Source organism: Hyperoodon ampullatus, assembly GCF_949752795.1.
Source record: "Hyperoodon ampullatus genome assembly, chromosome: 16".
NCBI classification, from domain to species: domain Eukaryota; kingdom Metazoa; phylum Chordata; class Mammalia; order Artiodactyla; family Ziphiidae; genus Hyperoodon; species Hyperoodon ampullatus.
The window spans coordinates 77,539,220-77,556,788 of NC_136929.1; the positions used below are offsets into that span (position 1 = coordinate 77,539,220).

Consider the following 17,569-nt stretch of genomic DNA (forward strand, 5'->3'; position numbering starts at 1 on the left):
CTCAATGAAGGATATTGGAACTAGTGTAACTAGCTTTTTGGTTGGTTTGTTTTAGCTGATACACCACAGCTCTTCCAAATCATTTATATGACAAAACTCTCACAGATTCTGTCTCCTTTTAAAAAATTGAAGCCCGAGTCCCCTGCATGGTGATGGCCTGTGAGGGCTTCTTCACGAAGCCGTCCCAGAAGCAGGAGAGGCTGCGTCCACCTGATGCGTCGTGGACTTGTTCTCTTTGCCTGAAGCTTCTTTTTGGTAAAATAATAAAGAAACCTGTATTTCAGCACATCTTTCCATTTTTTCACAACAGTAGCAAGAAAGTTTCTCTTCCTCAATTTGTAGCTAAAGCAAAATACAAAATGCACAGCTTTAAGAAAAAAACAGAACAAGGGAGCTGGCCGACCCACGTGGGCCCTGGTGCCTCAGGAGCACTGACCTCCCCGGGACAGGGCAGGACAGGACAGGGCAGCACAGGACAAGGCAGGACAGGACAGGACAAGGCAGGACAGGACAGGACAGGACAGGACAAAGCAGGACAGGGTAGAACAGGACAGGACAGGACAAGGCAGGACAGGACAGGACAAGGCAGGACAGGGCAGGACAAGGCAGGACAGGACAGGGCAGGACAGGACAGGGCAGGACAAGGCAGGACAGGACAAGGCAGGACAGGACAAGGCAGGACAGGACAGGACAAGGCAGGACAAGGCAGGACAGGGCAGGACAGGGCAGGACAGGACAGGACAGGACAAGGCAGGACAGGACAGGACAGGGCAGGACAGGACAGGAGAAGACAGGACAGGACGGGATGAGCAGGGCTGCCCGTGCGTTACCTTGGCTCAGGGATGCCCTGCAGACACCGGCCCAGGGCCGTCCCTCCTGTCCAGGCCTCACTCACATGATGCCCGGCCTTCCCGTGGCCTCCTGTTCCCACAGTGCCCGGTCCAGTGACCTGAGACCCAGACCCTCCAGGTAACTGGCCACGCTCAAGCCATCGCCCCAACCCAGGTCCTCCCTGACCCCTGGCTGACACCCTGCACCCAGGAGCACCAACCCGACTTGTTCCCTCCAAAGGACTCCGACGGCTTAAAGATAAAACCTGTGGCCTGAAACCATGTGAAAGTGGCTGAGCCACTGGCAGAGAAATCCAGAGAATGTTCTGGAAAGCCTGTGCATGTTTGTGCGTGTGCTTACCTTGTGTATTTAACGTGTCGTGAGTTACAACCGCGCGGCCCTGGTCCACATTGCGAGGCGCCTCCTCGTGCCCTTCTCCCCAGGGGCCCACTGAGGCTGAACAACCACTGGTTTCTGGTTTTACCCACCATGGGCCTTGTTTCACCCTTTAAAAAAAAAAAAAGTTTAATTGTAAAATACATATAACATAAGATTTATTATCTCAATCACGTTGGGGTCCAGTTCAGTGATATTAAGCGCATTCACACTGTTGTACAACCGTCTGTCTCCATGACTCTTGTCATCGTCATCTTGCAAAACGGAGTCTCTGTCCCCGTTAGACAGCAGCCTACTCCAGCCCCTGGCAGCCCCCACTCTCTCTCTGTGTCTCTGTGAAGTTGGTTATTCTAGGGACCTCATACAAGTGGAGTCACACAGTACTTGTCCTTTTGTGGCTGGCTTGTTTCACTGAGCCTGATGTCCTCAAGGTTCATCCATGGTGTTGTAACCGAAAGTGGGGTCTGGCCGCTCGCCACTCAAAAGCCAATAACGAGGCCAGGCTGGTGGGAAGGAAGGTTTGCTTTATTTTGCAGGCTGGCAGCCGGGGTCGGCGGTGGGGGAGGGAGACGGACGCCTGTCCAAAGGCCAACTCCCTCCGCTGACAACCAGGGGGCAAGAGCTTTTACAGACAGCTTTTATTCTACCGGCAGGAACAGCACAGGCAGCTCTGTCACCATGAAATTGGTCGTCGGTGGTCTGACCAACGTCATCTTGATTGTTTTAGATGCAGCTAACCTTCAGTTCCACATTCGGTTTGTTTCCATCTCTTTGAGGCCAGTTCTCGGAATTGTGGCAGCTTCTGTCATGGCTACAGTCTGCTCATCATGGAGTTAACTTCTTCCACCTGGTGAGGGTTTCAGTATCTACAAGACAGCTCCCAGGATACGGCTCAGAGTATTATCTCTATCCCTTAAGGGAGAACTAAAGGCCCTTGACTATGCTTAATGACTAAACTATTATTTTTTGGTCTCCTTTGACTGTTTTCCTTTGCTTCTGCATTTTCTCACTTCTCTGATTAAACTTATTCTTTGGCTAAAGTTTTTTCACAGACAAAGGGCAGGCTGAGGACATGGGGGGCAGGGACCATAGCGTCCTGCTGCGTTTCAGTGTAGCCTGTGTCAGGATTTCCTTCCCTCTTAAGGCTGAGTACCGTTCCATTGTGTGGTTGTGTATCCATTCATCCATCTGTGGACATTGGGTTGTTTCCCTCTTCTGGCCCCTGAGCAATGCTGGTATGGACACGGGGGTACAAATACGTGTTTGAGTCCCAGCTTTTAGCTTTCGGGGGTGTACACCCAAAAGTGGAGTTGCCGGTTCATGATAGTCCTATTTTTAACTTGTTGAGAAACCACCGGACATTTGCCCCCCTGGCTGCAGCTTTTACATTCCAGCCAGCGGTGCACAGGGTTGTTTCTCCACATTCCCGCCAGCGCTTGGTTTCTTCTCTCTTCTGTTCACCGTCACCATCCTAATGGGCGTCCCGTGGTTTTGATTTGCATTTCCCTGCTGATGAGTAACGCAGACCTCTGTTTGATTTTGAATTGTTTCCGAATACTCACGGCTCACTCTGCACTGCTTTCCAGAAAAGAGATGAAGTTGCTGGAACAGTCGGGCTCCCTGAAAGGCTCACTGGGCGCCGAGGAGCAGCTGTCACTCATCAGCAGTTGTTCCGACATCCGGGAGGCAGTAGAGGGCGCCCTGCACGTCCAGGTGAGTGGGGACACCTGCCCGCCGGGGCTGGAACAGCTAGCCTTCCAGCTCCTTGGGTCAAAGGCAATGGAAGGGGTGGGCATCGTGTACCTGCAGGTCAGGATGCCGTTCACGTGACAGGAAACACTGTCTTTAACCGCCTGGTACATGGACTCTCGTCAAACCCCTGGGACAGTGTTATCTTTCAGGGGTGTTAGAATGCTGAGCAAAAATACATTTTCTGGACAGCTAACACTGTTATTTTGTTTTTCTTCTAGTTGAATGAGAGATTATGTTCTTGTTCTCATATGCAACTGTGTAAAAGCTTAAAGAAATCACCCAAAAGAAACCCTTTCATTTCTTGTGGCATTTGCATTTAGTTCTTCCAACAACGTCACTCAGCAAAAGCGGGCTCTCTGGGGGCCCTGTTCCCACCGCCAAGGATGCTCCAGGCCGAGCAGGAGGTGGCCTCGGGGCCAGGGGAGCAGCTCGGTGCCCTCGCAGGGTCCAGCCCACCCGGGCCTACAAGCAGCTCCTGACCCACTAAGACCCCGGTGTCACCCCAGCTTCTGAAATGTGACACTTACTGCCCAGGGTTGACGCGGGCTTCGCTCCGGAGCCCCTCACTGTCTGTCCAGTCAGTGCTGATGTTTCATCTGCTCTGTGACGATGGTTGAGCTGAGAATGTGGGAGCAAACCCGGGGCCCGAGCGCGTTTCCTGGTCCGGAGGCCGAGGGCCTGACGCTCCTCCAGTTCACACAGCAAAGCTCCCCGTCTCCTCCTGGTCTTTCCACCCAGATCTCGTGACACCAAGGGCTCTGAGGGGCCCCGGCGTTACTGCTTAGCCTTCCTGACGTGGCCCCGAATGCCCAGGGGTCCTCCCAGCACGGTCCCCGCAGAGGAGGGTCTGCACGGGGTTAGCTTGTTTTTTTTTTTTTTTTGGTTAGCTTGTTTTTAAGGGAAGTGTCTTCTCTTCTGCGACCCTGCTGGAGGAGGGGGATGTAGGTTGTGCAGCTCGTGGTGCCAGCAGAGACCCCCTGCAGGGCCGAGGGGACGGGGGACCGAGGGCTCCAGAGCAGACCTCGAGCCACCCACCCTGCACTGGGCAGCTGAGGGCCTTTCTCCGGCTTCCTGACCCGACACCTCGTCCTGGTCCGGCGAGGGTGGGACACCCATGCCTGGGTCGTCGTGGTCACATCAGGTGACCCTAACGCAAGGCCAGGCTCCGTTGCCTCCAATGAGAACATCAATAAATTCCTTTTTGGGGTCAATTTGCTACATAATATTTACAGGACGGAAATGAAAGTTTATAATGACACGTATGATGTGACCTGACATGTGAACATGTGACGTTTCACAGAACACTCGTTCAGACTTTTAACGGTGCCTGACTTGGCGTCTGTCTTCACTAAGTGACTTGAGCCTCTTTTCCTTTTTTTTTAAAAATTTATTTATTTTATTTTTGGCTGCCTCGGGTCTTGGTTGCTGCTCGCGGGCTTTTCTCTAGTTGCGACGAGCGGGGGCTACTCTTCGTTGTGGTGCGCGGGCTTCTCGTTGCGGTGGCTTCTCTTATTGCAGAGCATGGACTCTAGGTGCATGGGCTTCTGTAGTTGTGGCTCCTGGGCTCAGTAGTTGTGGCTCATGGGCTCCGTAGTTGTGGCTCGCGGGCTCTAGAGCGCAGGCTCAGTAGTTGTGCCGCACGGGCTTAGTTGCTCCACGGCATGTGGGATCTTCCCGGACCAGGGATCGAACCCGTGTCCCCTGCATTGGCAGGAGGATTCTCAACCACTGCGCCACCAGGGAAACCTGCAACTAATGCATCTTAATTTCACCTTATGTTTTCCAAACAAATGAGAAAATAAATCCCCCCAGTCAAAACCTGCCGGATGTGATACCATGTGTTTGTTAAGTTATATTAGGTTTCTAACAATCTGGGGATGTTAAAATTTTATTTTAAAGAATAAAGAAAGTTTGGGAGAATCCTACTCAGGTCCATTATTCCAAAAATGTTTTAGTACTTTCCTGTATTTGTATTTCTTTCCATTTCTTCTGTTTATTTTCTCTCTTTCTCTAACATACTTAACATTATACTGTAAATAGAATTTTGCATCACGGTTTTTCTTTAGGACTTTACAACCTTTCTTCCCTTCCTGTCTCTATAAGATAGGGGTACAATTTTTGGACTTTAAAAAAACACTGTTATGTTTATCATGTGATATCTAACCTGAGAGAACCTTCCATCTAAAAATGACCTTGGGGCTTCCCTGGTGGCGCAGTGGTTAAGGATCTGCCTGCCAATGCAGGGGACATGGGTTCGATCCCTGGTCCAGGAAGATCCCACATGCCGCAGAGCAACTAAGCCATGTGCCACAGCTACTGAGCCTGTGCTCTAGAGCCCACGAGCCACAACTACTGAAGCCCGCGTGCCTAGAGCCTGTGCTCCACACAAGAGAAGCCACCTCAGTGAGAAGCCTGCGCACCGCAATGAAGAGTAGCCCCCGCTCACCGCAACTAAAGAAAGCCTGCGTGAAGCAATGAAGATCCAACGCAGCCAAAAATAAATAAATTAATTAATTTAAAAAAATAATAAATAAATAAAAATGACCTTGAAGCTGAAGGGCCAAGGCCATGGCTGCATCCGCTCCCTGCCAGCCTCATGGCACCTCCACGTCTTACTGCCCGGAGGCTTCCTGCTAGCCACCCCTTCTTAGCAATTCTTTATGGCTCCCTTTTTCCCAATTATAAAAGGAAAAATTCTCATTGTAGAAAAATTAATCCAGGCTACTTGGAGACTATTTTTTAATAAAAAGAAAATGATCATTACTTCAGTGACTTGTCCAAAGTCAGGGGGCAGAGCATGTGACTTAATACAAACAACGCTTCCACCACAAACCATCCAGTCGTGGGATTTACTGAGTCCCGAGGGCCACAGCCCAGAAATGTGAGCGTAGTTCTTTGTGGTCAGTTTGTCTTCTACCCAAACCCCAGCGGGGGGGAGCCTGGGTCAGAAGGTTTCCTAACACTCTGCTGAAATGTGGGAGCGTGCAAGAATGGAACCTGAATCTCTAGAACTTAGTGCAATTTTGAAATCAAATCTTGCCTGGCAAGAGAATCTACCGTGCTGGAAAAATAAGTTTATTCTGAAAAGCCCGTCTAATGCATTGGCTGTTACAGAGCATTCAGGCTCACTAGCTGTGGTACAGAGGCTTCATCTTACCTCTGGAATTTCAGACCTGAGATCAAGGTAACTGGTAGGAGCCCTGGGAATGGTCATGGAATTATGTATGAGCTTTTTTTTTTTTTTTGCGGTATGCGGGCCTCTCACTGTTGTGGCCTCTCCCGTTGCAGAGCGCAGGCTGTGGACGCGCAGGCTCATCAGCCATGGCTCACGGGCCCAGCCGTTCCGCGGCATGTGGGATCTTCCCAGACCGGGACGTGAACCGGTGTCCCCTGCATCGGCAGGCGGACTCTCAACCACTGCGCCACCAGGGAAGCCCTGTATGAGCTTTAAGTGGACTTACCTTACACAAGCAGGACAGCAGCCGAGATCTAGAAGTAAAAATGATATTTATCCATGTACATGTGAGAATTTGCATCTGAACCTTACCTGTAAAATTTAGAAAATGCTAATCTTTTTTTTTTTGGCTGTGTTTGGTGTTCGTTGCTGAGCGCGTGTCCCCTGCATTGGCAGGCGGATTCTTGACCACTGTGCCACCAGGGAAGTCTAGGGTCTTTTCTATCCTAACAGATTTTCTGTCTACTTATTCTATCCAACATTGAGAGAAAAGTGTTGACGTCCGTAATTATGGATTCATTTCTCAATTAGTTCAAACTAGGCATATAGTTGGGCCTTGAGCTTTTATCCTACAGACTTTTTATTTATTTATTTTTAAAATTTTTTGGCCACACAGCATGTGGGATCTTAGTTCCTTGACCAGGGATCGAACCTGTGCCCCTTACAGTGGGAGAGCAGAGTCTTAACCACTGAACTGCCAGGGAAGTCCCAAGACTTTTTTAATTAGCATGTTTTGGTCCATTAAAGTTAATGTAATTATTGATGTGGTGGATTACAATCTACTGTGTTGCTTGTTGTTTTCCATTTGTTTTTTGTTCTTCTCCTCACCCTTATTTCTGGCTGGCTTTTAGATTGAATATTTTTTATCATTTCATTTTATTTCCATGATTGTTCATTATTTATACCTCTGAAAATTTTTTTGGTGATTGCCATAGGATTTATGAAATTCCTTTTTAACTAGGCATGGTCTACCTTCACGTGTCGTGTAAGAACCTTACAGCATACTCCCAGCTCCTCAGTCTTTTGTGTTGTTGTCATAGATTTTCCTTTTACACATCCTGTAGCAGCGAATACAGCTGCTGCTTTTTCTTCATACAGTCAACGAACATTTAGAGCAATTAAAATTAAATTTTATATTTACCTGCATTTTCACTGTTCCAGCACTCTTCATTTTTTTGCGTAAGCCCCAATTTCTGCTAGATCTGTGGTTTTATGTTCGTTTTGGAAATACCTTGGCCAGTATCTCTTCAAGTTTTTTATTGGTACCCATTCTCTCTTCTGCGATTTCAATTACATGTATATTAGAGTAGTTCATGATGTTCCAGAGCTTTTGGATTCTCTGTTCTCTTTTGTTTTGGTTTTTTTCTCCCAGCTTTTTTTCTCTTTGCATTTTTGTTCGGGTAATTTCTACTGACCTATCTTTCGTTTCATTGAGTATTTCTTCATCTCTGTAGAGTCTACTAATGAGACTGTATTAATTACCTATTGCTATATAACAGATTACCCCAAACAGTAATTTAAAACAACAATAAACATATATAATCTTGGGAGTGCCTTGGCTGAGTGGTTCTGGCTTTGGGTCTCTTGATGTTTCAGTTAAGGTATTGGCCAGGGTAGATAGTGGCTATTGTCTGAGACCTGGTGTGACTGGGGGGTTCATTTTCAAGATGGATCATTGACATGGCTGCCAAATTGATTGATAGGAAGCTGTGGTTCCTCCCCGTGTAGACCTGTCCGTGGGTCTACCTGAATGTCCTCGTGACATGGTAGTTGGCTTCCCCCAGACGAGTGATGCCAGAGAGCACATGCTGAAAGCTGGCCTCCAAAGTCACGTGCTGCCATTTTACACAGGTCAGGCCTATGCAGTGCGGGTGGGACCCACACAAGGGCACGCACGCCAGGAGGCAGGGGCTCATAATAGTTCCCATCTCTCTGCTGAAAGCATCTATCTGTTCACTTTGCCACTAGAGTATTTAACATGTTGAGTCATAGTTACTTTCAGTTCTCTGATAGTTCTAACATGTGGATTATCTCTGAGTCTAATTCTGTTGACTGCTTTGTCTCTTGACAAGAGGAGGTTTCCCTTGCTTTTTTTTTTTTTTTTGCGGTACACGGGCCTCTCACTGTTGTGGCCTCTCCCATTGCGGAGCACAGGCTCCGGACACGCAGGCTCAGCGGCCATGGCTCACGGGGCCCAGCCGCTCCACGGCATGTGGGATCCTCCCGGACCGGGGCACGAACCCGCGTCGCCTGCATCGGCAAGCAGACTCTCAACCACTGCACCACCAGGGAAGCCCCATTTTCTTCTTGAGTAAATCTAAGCACCGTGTGTCTTAACAAACTTCTGCTACAATGGCTGGAAAGTTGCAGAGGTGAACCAATTTGTGCAGTGATCTGATTTTTCAGGGAAAATGCTGGGGAAAAACACAGGTGCCAATAAATGATTATCTCCTGGAGGTGGAGCTTTGTGAGGTTTGTCTTTTTCCTTGGTCATATTTTCTAAATTTTCAGCAATGAACATGTATTACTTTCGTGGTAATAAAACACAAGGATTCTCTGGCAGGTTCGTTGGGGGCACCTGAGGGTGTAGTGGTCAAGACCCGGCCCTGGGAGGCCGACAGACATGGGTTCAGGTCCCGCTTCTGTTTCTTCCTAGTTACACGAGCTTTGGCAAGTTCTCAGCTCTGTGCAAATCAGCTCTCACATTTCTAAAACATGGGTAATACGTGAAGATGCTTATTCTGAGAATTAAATGAAAAGGTATACAAAGTGCTTACCACGTACCAGGTACGGGTTGAAATGCTCAGGAAATACCAGAGTTTCTTTTTATTTATTTAAAATTAAAAAAAAAATTTTGGCTGCATTGGGTCTTTGTTGCTGCACATGGGCTTTCTCTAGTTGTGGCGAGCAGGGACTACTCTTCATTGCGGTGCGCAGGCTTCTCATTGCTGTGGCTTCTCTTGTCGCGGAGCACGGGCTCTAGGCACGTGGGCTCAGTAGTTGTGGCTCGCGGGCTCTAGAGCACAAGCTCAGTAGTTGGGGCTCACGGGCTTTGTTGCTCCGCGGCATGTGGGATCTTCCTGGACCAGGGCTCGAACCCGTGTCCCCTGCACTGGCAGGCGGATTCTTAACCACTGCGCCACCAAGTCCCTGAACACATTTTTTAAAGTGGCTTTTGAGAGATTTGCACTGTGAATTTTGGTTGTAACTGTTGGCAGAATGGATGCTGGTTGCTACTTTGTTAGCAGGTGTCCCTGGACCCAGAACCGCCTGGCCCGTGTGGCAACTGCAGGCCCTGCATGGCTGGAGCACTTGAAACAATGCTGGTCAAACTGACACAGGTGTAAAACCCCCACTGGATTTCAAAGACTTACTAAGGAAAAAAGAAAAGGATGTAAAAGATCTCAATAATTTTTAGTGCCAATTATATGTTGAAATGACAATATTTGGGTATATTCAGTTAAGTAAAGTACGTTGGTAAGACTAAGTTCACTGATTTCTTTTTGCTTTCTTAATGTGGCTACTAGAAAACTGAGAATTGTGTACATAACTCATGTTGTTTTTCCGTTGGGCAGCTGGTCTGGAGCATAAGCCTCCCTGGCCCTGAACTGGATCAGTTAGTCATGGTCCCTGCTGTTCCCCTGGGCAGGGCCTGCCCTTTTGGTTACTGTTTAAAGGGAAATAACCACTTGTTTTACTTATCTTTGCACATTTGACCAAGCCTCTGCCTTGCACTGTGCTTCTGCTGGCACATTTGTTTCCAAACCTTGGGGAATATATTTGAGTGAATGATCTGTGAATGTGCTGTATGACACTATATTGACGATGCCGTTGATTGTAAGAGATCTTCCAACGTGAGAACCATTAAGGAAAAAAATGCAAATTAGAAGATGACACAGCTTTATCTAACCCTTGACCTATTTGGTGCTTTGAGTTTCTTCCTCTAGTTCATTTGCAAACGAATGAATCAAAATATTCTGTAACTTTTTGAAAAGACCTTTAGAATTATTGACTCGGTGTCCAGGAAGTTGAAGAGTCCGGCGTCGGAGGGGGACTGCCTTACCCAGCTTCTCTGTGCCTCGGCCTCGGCCTCTGTAAAGTGAGGTGATGGCGGATCGTACAGCTGCTCCGTTGTCCTGAGACCTGCGTGAGCGTCTGTGAATTAAAGCAGCGCCTCTTGTGTCAGCACCTGAGCAGCGCCCAGCACGGAGCAAAGCCCGGGAAAGAGGGATCATCCTGCAGTCCTTGTGTGTGTGTGGGGGGTGAATACCCATTTACAGACCAGGGAACCAAACTGACCAAGGTTACACGTGTAGTGAGTGCTAGGTCAGGATTTAGCTTCTCGTATCAGACTGGATTTCTGAGCTAGAAGAGAATGTAAGGTCTCTGGCTCAGTTTAGTGCCACAGGCCCTAGCGATGTATTTTCCCATGATCCAAGAATTGGATGCATGTTGCATTTCATGTGAACTCGCTTCCACATCAGCTGTCCTCACAGAGTTAGAGAGACCAGCTCAGGTGGGCAGGGACACTGACGTCCTTCCAACAGGAACAGGTGGCACTCAGCCCCAGGAAGGACACCGAGAGTGGCCCGGACCTTCTGATTTTTCACGTTAACCAGGCAAGTGAGAAGTTGGAATTTTTATTTCTGATTTTTAAATCTTGACTCCGATTTTCTTAATCACATTGTGATTATGTGTGACCTCTGGTTACAATCTGGTCTAAATGTTAATTCTGATTGACGTTAACAGTTCCCTTGGAGAACCTTCACGAGTATTTTCTTCTTGATCACTTTTGTTTTACTTCCTGCAGAGATGTTTCTCTGGGGCTGGTGGATACGTATGTAACACAGTTGTTTCGACAGTGACTTGAGGAGTGTTAGACTTTTTTTTTTTTTAATATTTATTTATTTATTTATTTGGCTGTGCCGGGTCTTAGTTATGGCATGCGGAATTCTTAGTTGCAGTATATGGACTTTTAGCCGTGGGATGCATGTGGCATCTAGTTCCCTGACCAGAGATCGAACCCAGACACCCTGCATTGGGCACGGGGAGTCTTAACCACTGGACCACCAGGGAAGTCTCTGTGTTAGAGTTTTATATCCAGTCTTTATTACAAAACACATTTTAGGTAGGAGGAGGTCTAGGAAAGACTTATCTCTCCTTAACGTAGACGTAAAAATCCTTAACAGAACTAATAAGAACCTGCTGTATATAAAAAAATAAATAAAATCCAAAAATTCAAAACAAAATCCTTAACAGAATGTTAGCAAATCAAATCTAAAAAAATACAAAGAGAATTATATATCATGACCAAGTGGGATTTATCCCAGGTATGCAAGCCTGGTTCAGTACTTGAAAATAAATTAATGTAATCCATTACAATGCACTGCTACTATTTTTGCTTTGGATGTTCACTTATATTTCAGAGCAATTGAAAACAGAACATTTATTTTACCTTTGTTTATCCATTTCCAGTGTTCTTCTTTTCTTTGTATAAATCCAGTTTTCTGTCTGGTTACTTTTTTCCTTCTGCCTGCAGACTTTAAATTTTTTTTCCTATTCATAGATTCACAGGTTGGCTGGGAATGAATTCCCTAAGTTGTTGTTCTTCTCAGAAAAGTTTTTGTTTCTTCATTTCTGAAAATATTTCTGAAATATTTTTACTGGCTATAGCATTCTGAGTTAACGGGTTTTTTTTCTATCAGCACTTAAAAATATCACCCCATGACTTTCCATCTTCTATGATCTCTCAGAAAAAGTCTTGCGACTCTTAATTTTGTTTTTGTATATATTATGTGACTTTTTCTCTGACTGCCTTCAGTATTTCTCTTTGTCTTCCATATTCAGCAATTTGAATATAATATACCTAGATGTGTGTGGATTCGGGGGTGAAGAGGGGTATGTACCCAGCATTGTGTTCTCTGAGCTTCTTGCCTCTGTGATTTGGGACTTTCATTAGTTCTTAGTATTTCTTGGAATGTGTCCCTCTGCCCCATTCCCTGTCTGTAGAAATTTTGGGATTTCAGTTACACATACGTTAGATCATTTGATATTTTTCCTACAGGTCTTGGATGTTTTATATGCTCTTCTCTGTCTTTTTGCTCTTTGTTTTTCACTTTGGATGATTTCCTTTGACTGATCTTTAAGTTCACTGATTCTTTCCCAACTGTGTTGGGTCTACTGATAAGTCAGTCGAAGGCAGTCTTCATCTGTGTTCCTTTGTTTTTCATTTTTAGCATTCTCTTTGAGATTCTCTTGTAGTTTCCATTTCTCTGCTAAAATTACCCATATGATATTGTCCACAATTTTCATTTAGAGCCTTTAGTGTATTAATCATTTAAAATTCAACGTCAGATTATACCACCATCTGAATCATATCTGAGTGGTTCTAATGATCTCTTTGTCTCCTGGGTGTGCACTTTTTTGTATGCCTCACAATTTTTTGTTTTTGAAAGCCAGACATCCTGAGTAGGACAGCAGATTTATGCCTGGGATTTGGCATGCCTTTCCTCCTGTGAGGCTTTTATTGTGAGCATTTGAGTTAATCTAGTTAGGAGTTGGGCAAGCTTTAAGGTTTGTAAATTGCTATAGTCACCCTTGGCGCATACAGGTTTCAAATTCCTTTAGCAATACCTTGTGTTTAAGATGAGGACTGGCTGGCCAGAGGGCTTTTTCCCTCAGTATCGTTTAGCCTTCCCTTTGCACTGCCCTCAGAGGGGATCTCTTTCCACGTTCTTACCCTGTCCCTTCCCAGAAGTGTTCTTCTGTTACGTTACTTAATACTTGCTATAGCCTGGGGAAGGGTCTTTCCTTGGGGCTCTGATTAAGGCTTAGTCTCAGGCAGGTACTGTGTCCCTGGGGCTTGGGGATGGGAGGTGGGGTGGAGGGGAGAGATAAGGGGGGCACCTAGCATGCATTCCTTTTCCTCCCCCAGGGATAAGGGTTTTTATTTCAGTTCCCTTCCCCCACCTACAGTGGGTTTTCAGTAATGGTAGGTTTTTTGTGCTTTTGTCTCCAGTCATTTCAGTGAATTAAGATGTATTTGTATCACATATTGAATGAGTCAGATGTTGAACCACAATTGTTCCCGATTATTCCCTTAGATATTTCTTGTTGACATTTGGACTTTGAGAACTTTATGTCTGAGACTGGTCCTAAGTATTGGAAAATTAGTGGGCCTCATAGTGTCCTTGCCGGGGTGTCTGTCTGCGTTGGGAGTAATATCGTCAATCTGCTTGCTCTCAGCACCAGAAGCTGTTGTAACATGAACAGAAAAATTCAGCCACAGGTTACTCTTTTTGGCATATATATAGACTTAAAAGAAATGATTGCTAAAAATGTAAACACTAAATTATAAAATGGTTTTGCCACAAGAGAAGGACTTTTTTTTTGTACTTAGCAAGCAATATTTTAATATTTTAAAATATTTAATATTTTAATGTCACAAGGAATTTTCCTGACACTGTTGTTGGATTAAACAATGGGCAGATGTGTGGGCATTATTAACCAGGCCAGCTGAGCCTGCCTTTGAGCTGGCCTTAGAGGTCTTTAGCCAAGACCTTGCCTAAGTTAATGTAGTGGTGCGACACACAAAGCTGTGCTACACTGCCGAAGCCACACACGATGTACGAGGTTAGGTGTTTTTATGGCACAGGGGGCTGGGTAAGATGAGGGCAAGGCCCCCCGCTCAGCGCTCTGACTGTCCTCACGTCCTTGCATCTGCGATGAAGAGGGGGGTCTTGCTTGATGAGGAGGTGGTCTCCTCAGTGAGCAGAAAGGGAAAACTAGCCAGGCCAGCGAATCAACTGATGACCAGTGGGTAAACAGAGCTGCAGACACCTTCGCCTCGGTTCTTGGTTTTTTCTTTTTTAATATTATCAGTATTCAATTTAATATTAATTTTCTTAATCTTCAATATTAATATTCTTATTATTCAATTAAGAAGAATAAAAATAAAAGTGTTATGCTACCTTCCATTATTTCTTCCATCATTTCTTCTGTAATGCTCTTCCTTTATTTATGTAAATTACTCCTTGGTTCTTAAAATAGAACTCATCCCCTTTTAATTTAAGGCTCTGAGTCAGGGCTTCAGAAGTTTTTGTTTTGTTTGTTAAATCAGGAAGAATTGCAATTTTGTTAATCCAGAGGCTCTGAGTAAACACACACCTGTTGGTGGGGTATGTGTTCCCATCAACTGTTTTACCAGATGAGTAAACCGCTGGGGATGGTCAGTGCTTGTGAAACCCTTTAAGATCTTCGGTGGGGGGGAACTTTTCCTTTCTTAGACAAGAGGTATAGGACGGATATAGAATTTTAATTTATTCTTTTTTTTTTTTTTTTTTTTTTTTTTTTTCGGTACGCGGGCCTCTCACTGCTGTGGCCTCTCCCGTTGCGGAGCACAGGCTCCGGACGCGCAGGCTCAGCGGCCATGGCTCACGGGCCCAGCCGCTCCGCGGCATGTGGGATCTTCCCAGACCGGGGCACGAACCCGTGTCCCCTGCATCGGCAGGCGGACTCGCAACCACTGCGCCACCAGGGAAGCCCTTAATTTATTCTTAAAGTCATCCTTGGGCAACACTCTTTATTGTGAGACTTGTTACCTTTTTTTCTTTTCAGTGCACATGGGAAAAGAGATCAGAAAACACTTTTTCTCAGTTACATGGGGACCTGGCTGCTGGGAGATGATTCCCCATGGGTCTTGTGTTTCTGCACATCCTGTGAGTAGAGGCACTGACTGCCCTTTCATTCTGGACTAGCTTTTCATGGATGCCCGAATAACTCACAGCCTTGGAAGACAGAGACAGTGTCTCCCTCTAGAGCAAAGGGCCACTTTGCCGTCTCCCCCTGGGGCATAGGTCGGTCCACTTGCTTGTAGTCAGTCGTAAAGGATTTATGTTCCCTAAGCTGTGACACAAACCCAGAATCCACTTGGGTCCCTTTGCATCACCCCTGTGGGACTTGAGGGGGATGTGAACACGAAGCTTATGCTGCCCGACATCCTGTCAGTAACAGTCTTTTGTCTCTGACCCAAGAGTCTTGCTTCTTCTAAGAGCATCTGTGAAACTGTGGCAGGTTAACTTGCTAGCCTGCAAATAGAGCAAAAAGCTCAGACTCTTTATACTTCCTGACACCATCCTTAAACATTGCCCTGCCTTAAAACTAATATAAAAAACGTGAAAAATAGAGGGAAAAAATCACTTTTAATGCCATCACTCTAAGATTATAATCTTAATAATATTTTATGCACATCTTTCCAAATACATATTTCAACATAATTTTAATCTTACTGTAATACAAAATCATATCCTACTTTCAATAATCAACATTCTTCTGAGTATGCAAGTAGTTCACAGTAATTGTAGAAAATTAGAAAACTTGAAAAAGAATAAAGAAAATGATTAGTGTGCCTATTGCCCAGAGATGGAGTCCCTGTTACTATTCTCTGTATTTTCTTCCAAGATTTTATGTATATTTATTATAAAGTTATAAGGAAGAATATTATACTTTTATTCACCTAGCATCATGTCTGGTGTACTTTTCTATTTCACTAAATACTGAAAAATAGCCTTGCTTGCTTTAATGATTATAGTGTCTCATTCTTTGGATGTCCTTTTTATCATAATCATCTTACAATAAGTTTTTAATCAATTTTGGAAATTCATCGTCTATTTATATCCTGCTTCTGCCTCTCGGTGTCTCTGTATTTCTTTCTATCCCACCTCCCTCCTTCTGGGACTAGACTTGCCCGTATGTTAGAACTTTTCAACATTTCTACATGCTTTTCTTGTGTTCTTTTCTGTATTTTCCATTCCTTTGTCTCTCAGTACTTCAGTCTGGATATTTTATCCTGATGTACCTTCCAAGTTATTATTTCTTTAGCTAAGTCTCACCTGCTTTTAAATCCATCTTTTGAAGTTTTTAATTGTATTTTTCAGTTGAATTTCCATTTGATTCTTTTTATGGCTTCTAGTTATACGGTAAAATTATTTAATATCTTTTAGTTCCTTAAACATTCCTTATAGCTATTAACATGTCTGATAGCAGGACTCTCTGGCTGTCCTGTGGGTCTGTTTCTAAAGTCTGTGTTCTCTCTTGGTTTCCAGTCCAGGCTCCTCTATCTATTTTGGTTTGTTTGTGAGACATTGTTATGAAAAGCTAAGGCTCTGCTTGAGGCTCTTTTCCTCCAGAGGAGCTTCTCTGGAAGAAAGCCAGGCTGGGGGCACATGTCCCTAATATAATCGTGGATTGTGATGAATTGAGGCGTGTGAAGGCTGGTACCTGTTACTCCTAGGGTACAGCCCTTGAGGGTCCAAGCTACAAGTCCTGGCAGTTACTGCCTTGGGTGCTGATTTTCCCTCACTGCTGCAAAAAGCTGCAAAAAGCTCTGCTTATCTTTGCAGGCATTTTGTGTGTGCTTCTGCAAAAAGCAGGTACCTTGAGGATAAAGGTGGAGTCAAATGTGAGGCTTGTAGCTCTGGTTTCCCTTTGACCTGAATCTTGGCCCTGCAGTTCCTCACTGCTTTGGTTGCTTCCCAATAACTTCAAACTGATTTTTAAAATAATACATTTTAAGCTTTTTAAAAGTTGTTCTCAGCAGGAGGGCTTGTCCAAACAATCCAGTCTACCATGGCCAAAGTGGAACAGTCTCCACAGATCAGTCGTTGTACATCCCCTGCTGGGCAGAGTGCTGGCCCTGGGGTGTGGTGGTAAATGAGACCTTTTGGAGGCCAAATAGGAACATTTTAATGTTCCTTCTGTTATTATGTGTGTGTTTTTTTCTCCCAGTAATTCCACTTAAGAGCAGTTTGTGATACTCCATTAGTATTCTGACTTCAACCAGATGGCACTGTGAGTGTCTGTTTGTCCTCAGGGTAAGTGGACAAGCATGGCCCGCTGGTGTGGTGCCTTTGTGTCGTTCTGCTTGCTTTTTTGTTACAGCACATTGCCTGCTCTCTTATGGCTACATGCATCTATGTTCCCCACCAGCACTTGGGCTTCTTGAAAAGCAAGGACTGCATCTTCTTGTTCTATTTCTTGGCAAAGTTCCTTGCATGGACTAGTTCCTCAATAGAGTCGTGTTTAAATTCACATGTTAAAGCTAATGTTTCGTGACTTGTCAATTTCAGACTTCCATCTACCTAAGGTCACCTCAGTGGATCTACTTTTGCAAGATTCCAAAATATTTCTAGACCAGTACACAATCACATACACCAAGAGAGGCTTCGGTGAGATGTGGCAGCGTTCTGCTTTATACTGGGCGTGAGATGGAAGTCATTGCATTAGATGCAGGCGAGAGAATTTTCTTCTATTAAAAAATGCCAGGGCTTCCCTGGTGGCGCAGTGGTTGAGAATCCG

At 45.3% G+C, this 17,569-nt stretch overlaps 1 protein-coding gene across 2 annotated transcripts in view; it reads left to right on the forward strand.

Annotated features, from left to right (window-relative positions):
* CRYL1 (crystallin lambda 1) overlaps positions 1-17,569 on the forward strand; it is a 72,180-nt gene that overhangs the window by 21,729 nt on the left and 32,882 nt on the right. For both annotated transcript variants that reach the window (XM_079721776.1, XM_079721777.1), the window contains exon 3: positions 2,814-2,940. In XM_079721776.1, coding sequence (XP_079577902.1) covers positions 2,814-2,940 — 127 coding nt within the window. The remainder of the gene's footprint in view (positions 1-2,813; positions 2,941-17,569) is intronic.